Here is a 13,395-nt window from a genome sequence, read left to right on the forward strand (position 1 = left end):
TGGAATACTCTCCACTTGCCTGGATGAGTGCAGCTCCAACAACACTCAAGAAGCTCGACACCATCCAAGATAAAGCAGCCCGCTTGATTGGCACCCCATCCACCACCCTAAACATTCACTCCCTTCACCACCGGCGCAATGTGGCTGCAGTGTGCACCATCCACAGGATGCACTGCAGCAACTCGCCGAGGCTTCTTCGACAGCACCTCCCAAACCCGCGACCTCTACCACCTAGAAGGACAAGGGCAGCAGGCGCATGGGAACAACACCACCTGCACGTTCCCCTCCAAGTCACACACCATCCCGACTTGGAAATATATCGCCGTTCCTTCATTGTCGCTGGGTCAAAATCCTGGAACTCCCTTCCTAACAGCACTGTGGGAGAACCGTCACCACACGGACTGCAGCGGTTCAAGAAGGCGGCTCACCACCACCTTCTCGAGGGCAATTAGGGATGGGCAATAAATGCCGGCCTTGCCAGCGATGCCCACATCCCGTGAACGAATAAAAAAAAAACACTCCTCCTCCTTAACTACAATCTCTGCATCGTCCCCCTCTTTTAAGAAGACAGATGCAAAGAATTCATTATGAACCATATCCAAATCTTCCGCCTCTACACATATGTTACCTTTTTGGTCTCTAATAGGCCCTACTCTTTCCTTAATTATCCTCTTGCTCTTCATGTATTTGTAAAACATGTTTGGGTTTTCCTTGATTTTACTTGTCAATATTTTTTCATGCCCTCTCTTTTTGCTTTCCTCATTTCCTTTTTAATTTCACCCCTGCACTTTCTATACTCCTCTAGGCTTTCTGTAGTATTGAGATCTCGGTGTCTGACATAAGCTTTCCTTTTCTGCCTTATCTTACCCTGTGTGCTTCTTGTCATCCAGGGGCTTCTAGATTTGGCAGCCCCGCCCTTTTTCTTTGTGGGAACATGTTTACTCTAAACCCCTTGAATCTCCCCCTTGAATGCCTCCCCCTGCTCTGACACTGATTTACCTTCAAGTAGCTGTTTCCAGTTTACTTTTGCGGAATTACTTCTCAGCTTAGTAAAATTGGCCTTTCCCCAATTTAGAACTTTTACTCCTGTTCTATCTCTGTCCTTTTCCACAACTATGCTAAATCTAACCCAATTATAATCACTACCACCAAAATGCTCTCCCACTGATACTCCTTCCACCTGCCCGGTTTCACTCCCTAAAACTAAATCCAGAACTGCCCCCTTTTGTTGGGCTTGCTACATACTGGTTAAAAAAGTTCTCCTGAATGCCATTTAAGAATTCTGCGCCCTCTATACCTTTTACACTGATTGTATCCCAGTTAATATTAGGGTAGTTGAAATCCTCTACTATTACTGCCCTATTTTTGCACTTCTCAGAAATTTGCCGACATATTTGCTCTTCTACACCATGCAATTGAGCCATAGATCATGACACCAGCCCAACGGCCATGAGGTGCAGCAAATGCCACTACAAGGATATTAATTGAGCACACAATAGGCCTGCTGAAGCAAAGATTTCCTGCTTTGGCAGATCTAGAGGTATCCAATCCGACCGTGGTGTGCTGCAGAATTACGCGCTCAGAAGAGGACTCTGAGGGAGTGCCCAGGCATTTGCCCATATGACCAGCAAGAGGGTAGACCACAGCATGGGCATGGTGCCAGCATATGACCTAGAAAAAGGAGGGAAAGAGCCTTGTCCTTTCCAGGGAACACAGTGAAATCCAGCAGTCACCTATCGTACTTCTTTTTCCCACGAGGATGGCCCATAGGAAAAGGACACTCACTGCACATGGTCACCAAGGGGAAGCACTGGGACAAAAAGCACTAAGCGGGGGGGTGAATCCTGTTGCCATTCAGTGCATAATCGGTGCAGAAAATTGTTTTTCAGGCAGAAACATCGCACGGAAACCGTTTCCGCCTGATTTCCTCATTTACAACGTTTCCCCCGAGTTCGCTCGCACATTTTGAACCCTGCTGCGTTATATCCGCCCAGTCCCAAATGACCTCATTTGCATGTGTCAAAATGAGGGCCAGTGGCACAGCAGCTCTGTCACCTACAGCAGGAGGAGCCTGCAGACCCGGTCAGCTGCCTGTGCTGCTCTCTCTGTGGCTATGAAGGTGACAACCACACTCAACTTTTAATGGTACAAAGTCATTTCATGCAGTCATGGGTGCTCAGTGTCCTTAGTAAAAGTCTTACCCACTCCTGAGAAGCCCTTATTGGGTGAAGGGGTGGGTGGTCTGACCCGGTCAGAAGAAAGTCCAGGTCTGTACAGGCGGATTGACAAAAAAAAAATCACTGCAGAAAGTGTTTCCCAGCTGCAGAAATTGCTTGTCAAAATCTTCAGGCTCACAAACTCTTCATTTTCACTCGTTTCAGCCGATCATGACAATAACTGCACCTTATAAATCTCAGTCTGAGTTACCCTGAGTGCATTGTGAGTGTAAAAGCAGGAAACTCAGAGCTCCTGTGCCACTGGCCTTCACTGTCATGTATTTAAATGAGGCACTTGGGACTGAGCGGGTGGATCTCGGCAAGGGCCAAAAAGCACAAGGGAACTCATGGGAAGGAATTCAATTATCGAAAATAGGCAGAAATGTCTTCTGCCCGATTTTCCTGCGACAAAAGTTTTCTTGCCCTGTTTCGAGCCTTGTTTATTCACTCTACTACACTGAAAACAGTGAGGAAATTCACCCCCCGGATCCATAGAATCATAGAATGGTTACAGCACAGGAGGAGGCCATTCGGCCCATCGAGCCCGTGCCGGCTCTTCGTAAGACCAATCCCAGTTAGTCCCATTCCCCCGCTCTTTCTCTGTAGCCCTGCAAATTTTTTCCCTTCAAGTATTTATCCAGTTCCTTTTTAAAGCCACGATTGAATCTGCCTCCACCGCCCTTTCAGGCACTGCATTCCGGATCCTAACCACTCGCTGCGAAAAAAGGTTTTTCCTCATGTCACCTTTGCTTCTTTTGCCAATCACCTTAAATCTATGTCCTCTGGTTCTCGACCCTTCCGCCAATGGGAACAATTTCTCTTTATTTACTTTATCTAAACCCTTCCTACAAAGAGTGCCCCATTGCCCCAAAGATAGCAACCCTCTTTTGCTGCATCTTTCTCGGAACTATCCCTCTCAGTAAAGGGATCAATTTTCCCTCCGCATTGTGTTCTGGAGCTACCTTCAGGCATCTAGTTCAAGACAATGAATTTTAATTTTGGTTGCTACTAACTTACACCATTGGAATTGTCATTGCCCTTCCAAGCACTGCAGCAGCTCTTTAAATCTGCTGGAATGGATATCCTGTCTCTGTGGCCTGCACGTTCCCAGCATGTCCCAGTTCTTGCTGGGGGTAATGAATAATGACTTAAGTAAGCACTTCATGACACTTCCAGGTGCACTGCCACTGATCCCCAAATGAAATATCAGCCCTTCGGTCATTTTTAATGGTCGACTAGAGAACTTGCTTAAAAAGCCATGAAGGAACAATAAATTATCAAATATGTAAATACACAATGAAAGCTAAAGAAGCACTGCTAACATAATAGAAAAGTGTTTGGCAAACAATTTATCCCAGGGGAAAGAGAAGAGCCAAAAGAATGGTGTCTCATTTTTAACACCAAGCTATCAATCAGAAGTGAAGCATTTGGATATCTTTTATTTCACTGCATTGCGTGTTTGCAAACAAATGGAAACAAAGGTTTCTCAAATACTGTTTCATGAAGATGGTGGCCCCTTAATCATTGCATTTATTTGTATTTACAATGCATTAACTTCTCTCAACAGGAATATACTGCTCATTTCAAACGAATTCGATATTCAGGATGGAAATGTTACAAGAGAAAATTATTTTAGTTGGGTAGATGATCTGAATGCCACCCATCATGACAGAATCTCAGTTCTTACTTTGAAGAATTGTGTCCTTAAGGACTTTCTTGATCAGGTATTTCTATTCATTTTCCATTAGCCACACACTTGTCTATTTTAGGTCAGTTTTGTAAAGTCAGAATCCCTGGGGCCAGAGGATAGAGTGGATTGGTATGCTTTCCTTTCACTTCAGTCTAGCTCAGACCCATGGAATTAAATTTTGCTCACATCTTGCTGGCTGCAAGGGATCTATGTGAAACAGAGCAATCGCAACACAATCCCAACCCAAAACTCACAGCAGTAAACGGTCAGTGATTCTCTGGGAAGCCACATCGTGGGTGATGTGAGATGGAAGTGACTCACCAATGCAAAGCTTGGGAGTTCATAGAATCATACAGCACAGAAGGAGGCCATTCAGCCCATTGTGCCTGTGCCGGAAGTTAAGCTACGTTGTTGGGGTAGAACACAATAAATTTGCATCAATCCCATAAAAATTGAGAATGTGCAATATTCCTCAGCAATAACACACATCAGCTTGAACATTTAACTGAAATAACTTAATAAACATAAATTCAGAACTGTGTTTGCGATTGTACAGACTGATGAACATTTGAACAGTTTGTGCAATCACACTGAAATAAAACAGAATTATGAATGGTAAGGAGCAGGAAACAGGACAGTAGGTTATTCGAGGATTCAGGCAATGTCATAAAACAGAAGAGCAAAGATCAAGTGATATCAGGTTCCGTTACCAACCAATTAAGTTGCAACGTTGTTACTTGCTTTATACGCTATGACCTTTACTGTGCATATTTTATCTCAATAAAATGAAAATTATGCTGAGAGTTGGAAATATTCCTGACTCAAGTGACTGTTATGATGTCAATCTTTCCAAAATAAAAATGTTTTTGAAGAAGGATTTGGAGGGTCACCTTGGCAATCTGTGAGATAGGGAAAGCGGAGAATGAGAGGCAAAGAATAGGGGAGAGAGATTAGAGTTTGAGTTGCACTTAACGTTTGAGTTTTCATGTTAGAGAGGAATAGCGGAGGGTGAGGAGTCAGCCTTGGCTCAGTGGTACCACTCTTGCCTTTGGTGGAGAAGGTCATGGGTTCAATCCCCACTCTATAGCCTTGAGCACATAATCAAGGCTGACAATTCAGTGCTGTATTGAGGAAGCCTTTTGGATGAGATGTTAAACCAAGCCCCTGTCTCCACTCTCAGGTGGACATAAAAGATCCCATGACACTATTTGAAGAAGAGCAGGAGAGTTCTCCCTGGCCAATATTTATCCCTCAACCAACATCACTAAAACAGATTGTCTCTTCATTTATCTCATTGCTGACCACAGCTGCTTCCCACTGCTTGTCCAGGAAGGACCACCCTACCCATTGTAGAATCAATACTAGGTGTCTTGGAACCAAATGGAAAGAATCCTGGTCTGAACTCCAGGTTCCATTAGTGAACTAGCCAGGCCGATCAACATTAACAGTGTTGGATTACCGCGGACCTGTCTGCTTCAGGTATTGGATCAACAAATCTGCCAAAGAAAGTTGACCTGGTTCCAGGCTTTTCTCACCAGGTGGGTCATCTAAAAGCCACACCAACCGGAAAGGTCCCTTTTCCCTATTCTGGTGGTTCATATAGATAGTAATTGCCCCTTCTGTATGCTTCAAAGCCCATAGATGGGATATTTAACATTCACCTGAACTACGCAAAGAAGCACAAAGGACCTCCACATAATATCTCATCCAAAGCACAGCATCTCTGACAAAGCAACACTCTTTCAGTAATGAACTGGAACGTTAGCATGGATTATGAACTCAAACCCTGAAGCTGGGGCTTGACATTTATCTCATTGCTGTTTGTGGGAGCTTGCTGTGCGCAAATTGGCTGCCATGTTTCCCTACATTACAACAGTGACCTCACTTCAAAAGTACTTCATTGGCTGTAAAACAGTTTGGGACATCTTGAGGTCATGAAAGGTGTAATATAACTGCAAACTTTTTCTTTCCTCCTTATGAGAAAAAAGATGGGGACAAAGTTTAATCCTGTAGAGGACAAGACTGGAGAGAAGAAGCAGAAGAAGCAGCATTAAACATTGCCTGATAGTGAGGTGAAGATTGGAAATAGATATTTGTATTAAAAATTAAGGTACAGGCTAGGGACAGAGACCTCCAAGAAATAGTTCAAGGTCTTATAATACTGTATGGGTAAGTGGGTGAATAAGAAGAAGCCTTCTATGGGGCATTATTTAATTATATTTGAGTTTAAGTAATATAAACATACATTTTACTGTTAATTTTGTTTTTCATTGCAGCGAGATATTGTTTTTAGTTCTGCTCGTATGTTGGTTTATGAAAACAAAGAGATTTGCATATAAGCCAATCAGGTGAAGCAAATTTAATTTGCAGTGGGATAAATTTGAATAGGAGCCAACTCAGAAACATCACAGAATTAGCATATGTGTGACAGAGATGGGGAATAAATTTATCTATAATTTAGTATTACATGGAAGTGCAACAAGAAATAATTGAAAATATCGCACAAATTGAATCAGATAAAAATATATTTTAAATTGTCTGAGGCTGAACCAGACCATTCGCAACCTTGGCATCCTATTTGGCCCTAAGCTGAGCTTCCGACCACATATCCACTGCATCACCAAGACCGCCTACTTCCACCTCCATAACGTCGCCCGTCTCTGCCCCGCCTCAGCTCATCTGCTGCTGAAACCCTCATCCATGCCTTTGTTACCTCCAGACTCGACTATTACAATGTTCTCCTGGCCAGCATCCCAACTTCCACACTCCGTAAACTTGAGCTGATTCAAAACTCTGCTGCCCCTGTATCCTAACTTGCATCAAGTCCCGTTCACCCATCACCCCTGAGCTTGCTGACTTACATTGGCTCCTGGTCCGGTTTTAAAATTTTCATCCTTGTTTACAAATCCCTCAATGGCCTCGCCCCTCCCTATCTCTGTAACCTCCTCCAGCCCTACAACCCTCCGAGAACTCTGCACTCCTTCAATTCTGGCCTCTTGCACATTGATCCACCGATTTTCATTGATCCACCATTGGCAGCTGTGCCTTCAGCTGCCTAGGCCCTGAGCTCTGGAATTCCCTCCCTAAACCTCTCCGCCTCTCCCTCCTCTTTCAAGATGCTCCTTAACCAAGTTTTTGGTCACCTGGCCTAATATCTCCTTAGGGTGGCTCGGTGTCAAATTTTGTTTGATAATCGCTCCTGTGAAGTGCCTTGGGACGTTTTACTATGTTAAAGGCGCTATATAAATGCAAATTGTTGTTGTTGCTGTTTTAGTGCACACATGGTCAGGGGTTACCACATGACCAGCGATTGGCATAAATTAAAAATGTGGCATGTGCACGAGGTGACAAAGTGACTAAAAAGAAATTTAAAATTCCCCCACAATCGCCTGGATGCCAGCTGACATAAATGACACTTTTGCATGACTCCCGAATAAAAGTATAGATTAAATAAACCTGGGCCCTCATGCAGCCACATATGTGCAGATGGCCCACCAGGTGATCAGCAAAAACTAATATGTGACACTTTCATGAACTCAACGTGAATAAAAATGAATTTGAAAGTGTCCCGCTTTAAATTAATAGTGTAAGAATGTGCCTGAGGCTACATCTAATTACATCTGAAAGGAAAGCAACAAGCATCAGGCTGTAACCAAGATTATCAATAAAGGCACGCAAAGAGACACAAGAGAATTTTATAGGTTAGTTTAATCATGCTATTGCACTGGGTATGGTAATGTAGTGGTTATGTTACTGGATTTAGCCATCCAGCAAACACGAGAATCCCAACATGGCAATTTGAGAATTTCCATTCAATTAAAAAAAAATCTGTTGGATTGTCATAAAAACCCAACTGCTTCACTAATGTCCTTTAAGGAAGGAAACCTGTCGTCATTAACCATTAAAAATTAGTCAGAAGAGTAGGAGTTAAGGACGGTTTTTCAGAATGGTTGGTAATGGGTAGTGATGTCCTGCAGGATTCAGTTCTGTGCCCGCCAGACATATATCCAAAAGGCAGTGGGAGGCAGCGGGGGACGAAGTCAATGCCAGGCTCACAGCATCATGAACATGGATGCAGTGCAGGAAGAAGTTCAATGCTTTCACATGAGTGGTCAAGTTGAGTGAGGTCAACTGTCAAGTGGTGTCTCCTACAAACTGCACCAAACACTACACCCCCCATCACCCATATACCAACAAACTCTTTCCATCAGTACTCAACTAAAACCAGATGCTTCCTCTCACCCTTACACATTAGCACTGTTTCAAGCCGCCCACCCAAACTCACAGGCCACACATACTAGCTATTTAACCATGACAGGCACATCATCCAGACACACGTCCCGCTTTCTTACAGGAGAAGGTGGCACATATCAGGAGGCAGCAAGTGGCAGTGGCATTTAGCCCCTCGAGCCTCTTCCACCATTCAGTGAGATCATGGTGGACCTGTGACCTAACTCCATATATCCGACTTAGCCCCATATCCCTTAATACCCTTGGTTCACAGAAATCTATCAATCTCAGATTTAACATTCACAAGTGAGCTAGCATCAACTGCCGTCTGTGGAAGAGGGTTCCAAACGTCTCCCACCCTTTGCGTGCAGAAGCATTTCCTAACTTCACTCCTGCACGTCCTGGCTCTAAATGTTAGGCTATGTCCCCGCGTCCTAGTATTCAAGCCCAGGAGAACTCCAAAAACAGTTACAAATGTCTCGGCAGCCAGAAGCAATAATCCAGCCACTAACCTGTAAATCCTGCATGGTCCCTTTGAATAGCACCGGTGGGGGGGTCCGCCAGGCACTCTAAGACACGTTCAGATGGTCGGCGTTAAGACTGTGCGTTGAGTTAAGCATTAAGTCCCAAAATGGTGTCAATCACTTTAAATCAGCGTTGCACATTGATTGAAGCCATTTTCTCCCTACTTTACATGATTCCAGCATTCGTTATCTGCGCCTGCGCTAACTCCTATACCAAGATGGCGTCCAGTGCATGTCATGCTGGAAATGTGTGTGCGCATCCAAGGCGCCATCTTGGATGTCAGAGAGGCCGTGTTGCGCCGAAACGACGAGCGCGACACGGCCCAATTTAGCGCCCATAGAATACAAAAGACATGCGGTAGTGATGATTCTATATAAAAAATTAATAAGACCTCAGTTCGAATAATGTGTGCAGTATCGGGCCCCACACTATGGGAAGGATATTGAGGGTACGATGCTAGGATGCTGCTTGGTATGAGCAAATACAAATTTGAAGAAAGACTTGAGTTTTTGTTCATTGGAACAATGCAGATTACAGATGCCTGCCAATCCTTTCAAAGGTGGAATGCTTCCCTGCTTCGGGCAAGGAAGAGCCAACGTGTAAGTTAATAATTTTGCTTGCAGATTTGCTCGTGAATATCATGTAAAATAGGAAATGTTTGAATCGATTCTTTTTTTCTTTCTCCTGGTCAGAGCACATCAGGCACTGGACTGGCTTTTATCGCTTTCACTGAAGCGATTGTTCGAATGCCTGTTTCGCAGGTTTGGGCCATCCTATTTTTCATCATGCTGTTAAATCTGGGACTGTCATCCATGTTTGGCAATATAGAGGGAATTCTTACTCCTTTGTTAGACCTGAAGGTGTTTCCAAAATGTGTTCCTAAAGAAATGATTACAGGTGAATGCTCGCTGTCATCGTACAATTCATTGAATATCAGTGTGCTACAACAAGACAGTTCTTTTGCTGATCACCTTAAATCTGTGTCCTCTGGTTACTGACCCTTCTGCCACGGGAGACCATTTCTTCTTATTTACTCAATCAAAACCTTTCATGATTTTGAAAACCTCTATCAAATCTCCCCTTAACCTTCACTGCTCTATAAACAGAGGCATAGCGTCCAAAAGCAAGGAAGTTATGCTAAACCTTTATAAAACACTGGTTGGGCCCCAGTTGGAGTATTGTGTCCAATTCTGGGCACCACACTTTAGGAAGGATGTCAAGTCCTTGGAGAAGGTGCTGAGGAGATTTACTAGAATGAGGAGTTTTGCTAACTTCAGTTACGTAGAAAGACTAGAGGAGCTGAGGTTGTTCTCCTAAGAGCAAAAGAACCAGAGGTGAGATGAGGAGAATTTTTTTATGCAGTGAGTTGATATGATCTGGAACGCACTGCCTGAAAGGGTGGTAGAAACAGATTCAATAATAACTGGGAATTGGGTAAATACTTGAAGGGAGAAATTCACAGGGCTATGGGGAAAGGGCAGGGGAGTGGGACTAACCGGATCGCTCTTTCAAAGAGCCGGCACAGGCACGATGGGCCGAATGGCCTCCTTCTGTGCTGTATGATCCTATGATTCGAATGATTCCATGATGGATGTCAGGCTGATAGGCCTGTAGTTGCCTGGCTCTGATTTGCCCACTTTTTTGAATATAGGAACTACATGAGCTAGCTTCCAGTCTAAGGGCAGTATCCCTGACTCTATTGAGCTATTGCAGATACGGGCAAGGGGCTCACAGAGCATTTAGCAGCTCTACCATAACATCAGAATCAGTTTGAATCTGTCCTACAGTATCCTTCAATAGCCCCGTACAATCCTCAGTGGTCTTCTGATTCCTGGTGTAGCTGAAAAAGCTTTTGCTATTACAGCCACAATTACTCACCACCTTCTTTTCCAGAGATCTCTTGGCTACCCCCTTACAGCTACTTTTGTCTCCCTCGGTTGCTCACAACTACCACTTACAGTAAAAGGTGTCAGAGCTAACTCAAACTCAAAATCCCACACTCCACATTATGATTCACAGATTCCACCTTTCCTTATTGATGAACACTGACGGCAGTGCGGCCAGATAGGCACGATCCTGCACATCACAGCATGTGACGTACAAGCACCGGCTACAACCAGGACGTTGCGATTGTCTTCCTGAAATAACAGGTTGTCACGATCGCTCCCCTCCCCCCGCACCCGTTGATGCTACGCACCCCCTCCCAAGATTTACCTTCAGGCCACTGCCGGCGAGGCAAGCAGCCTGACATCCATTGTCTACGGATATGTGACAGGCACCAGCTGCTCATGCAATTAATTGTCGAGTCTGTCGGTCTTCGGTCCCTCGGTTAGGGCGCACGCTGTCAGCGCACTGTTGGTTATGCGCTCGAGAATGGGCCACAACCAATTACTACACCCTCATATAAATATCAGTAAAATTACATTACTGTTCACTATATAGGACCATGTTCATTACTGTTCACTATATAGGACCATATTCATTACTGTTCACTCTGCAGGACCATATTCATTACTGTTCACTATATGGGACCATATTCATTACTGTTCACTCTGCAGGACCATATTCATTACTGTTCACTATATGGGACCACGTTCATTACTGCTCACTATATAGGACCATATTCATTACTGATCACTATATAGGACCATATTCATTACTGTTCACTGTATAGGACCATATTCATTACTGTTCACTATATGGGACCACGTTCATTACTGCTCACTATATAGTACCATATTCATTACTTTTCACTATATAGGACCATATTCATTACTGCTCACTATATAGTACCATATTCATTACTGTTCACTGTATAGGACCATTTTCATTACTGTTCACTATACAGGACCATATTCATTACTGTTCACTATATTGGACCATATTCATTTCTGTTCACTATATAGGACCATATTCATTACTGTTCACTATATAGGACCATATTAATCACTGTTCACTATATAGGACCATATTCATTACTGTTCACTATATAGTACCATATTCATTACTGTTCACTATATAGGACCATATTCATTACTGTTCACTGTATAGGACCATTTTCATTACTGTTCACTATATAGGACCATATTCATTACTGTTCACTATATAGTACCATATTCATTACTGTTCACTATATAGGACCATATTCATTACTGTTCACTGTATAGGACCATTTTCATTACTGTTCACTATATAGGACCATATTCATTACTGTTCACTATATTGGACCATATTCATTACTGTTCACTAGAAAAGGACCATATTCATTACTGTTCACTATATAGGACGATATTCATTACTGTTCACTATATAGGACCATATTCATTACTGTTCACTAGAAAAGGACCATATTCATTACTGTTCACTATATAGGACCATATTCATTACTGTTCACTATATAGGACCATGTTCATTATTGTTCACTATATAGGACCATGTTCATTACCGTTCACTATATAGGACCATATTCATTACTGTTCATTATGTAGGACCATATTCATTACTGTTCACTATATAGGACCATATTCAATACTGTTCACTATATAGGACCATATTCATTACTGTTCACTATATTGGACCATATTCATTACTGTTCACTAGAAAAGGACCATATTCATTACTGTTCACTATATAGGACGATATTCATTACTGTTCACTATATAGGACCATATTCATTACTGTTCACTAGAAAAGGACCATATTCATTACTGTTCACTATATAGGACCATATTCATTACTGTTCACTATATAGGACCATATTCATTACTGTTCACTATATAGGACCATGTTCATTACCGTTCACTATATAGGACCATATTCATTACTGTTCATTATGTAGGACCATATTCATTACTGTTCACTATATAGGACCATATTCATTACTGTTCACTATATAGTACCATATTCATTACTGTTCACTATATAGGACCATATTCATTACTGTTCACTGTATAGGACCATTTTCATTACTGTTCACTATATAGGACCATATTCATTACTGTTCACTATATAGTACCATATTCATTACTGTTCACTATATAGGACCATATTCATTACTGTTCACTGTATAGGACCATTTTCATTACTGTTCACTATATAGGACCATATTCATTACTGTTCACTATATTGGACCATATTCATTACTGTTCACTAGAAAAGGACCATATTCATTACTGTTCACTATATAGGACGATATTCATTACTGTTCACTATATAGGACCATATTCATTACTGTTCACTAGAAAAGGACCATATTCATTACTGTTCACTATATAGGACCATATTCATTACTGTTCACTATATAGGACCATGTTCATTATTGTTCACTATATAGGACCATGTTCATTACCGTTCACTATATAGGACCATATTCATTACTGTTCATTATGTAGGACCATATTCATTACTGTTCACTATATAGGACCATATTCAATACTGTTCACTATATAGGACCATATTCATTACTGTTCACTATATTGGACCATATTCATTACTGTTCACTAGAAAAGGACCATATTCATTACTGTTCACTATATAGGACGATATTCATTACTGTTCACTATATAGGACCATATTCATTACTGTTCACTAGAAAAGGACCATATTCATTACTGTTCACTATATAGGACCATATTCATTACTGTTCACTATATAGGACCATGTTCATTATTGTTCACTATATAGGACCATGTTCATTACCGTTCACTATATAGGACCATATTCATTACTGTTCAT

General features: G+C 42.2%; 1 protein-coding gene across 2 annotated transcripts in view; it reads left to right on the top strand.

Moving 5' to 3' along the window:
* Window positions 1–13,395, top strand: part of LOC137335032 (sodium-dependent neutral amino acid transporter B(0)AT3-like) — a 71,426-nt gene that overhangs the window by 51,407 nt on the left and 6,624 nt on the right. For both annotated transcript variants that reach the window (XM_068000120.1, XM_068000121.1), the window contains 2 exons: window positions 3,784–3,940; window positions 9,354–9,558. In XM_068000120.1, coding sequence (XP_067856221.1) covers window positions 3,784–3,940; window positions 9,354–9,558 — 362 coding nt within the window. The remainder of the gene's footprint in view (window positions 1–3,783; window positions 3,941–9,353; window positions 9,559–13,395) is intronic.

Source organism: Heptranchias perlo, chromosome 2, assembly GCF_035084215.1.
Source record: "Heptranchias perlo isolate sHepPer1 chromosome 2, sHepPer1.hap1, whole genome shotgun sequence".
Lineage (NCBI taxonomy): Eukaryota > Metazoa > Chordata > Chondrichthyes > Hexanchiformes > Hexanchidae > Heptranchias > Heptranchias perlo.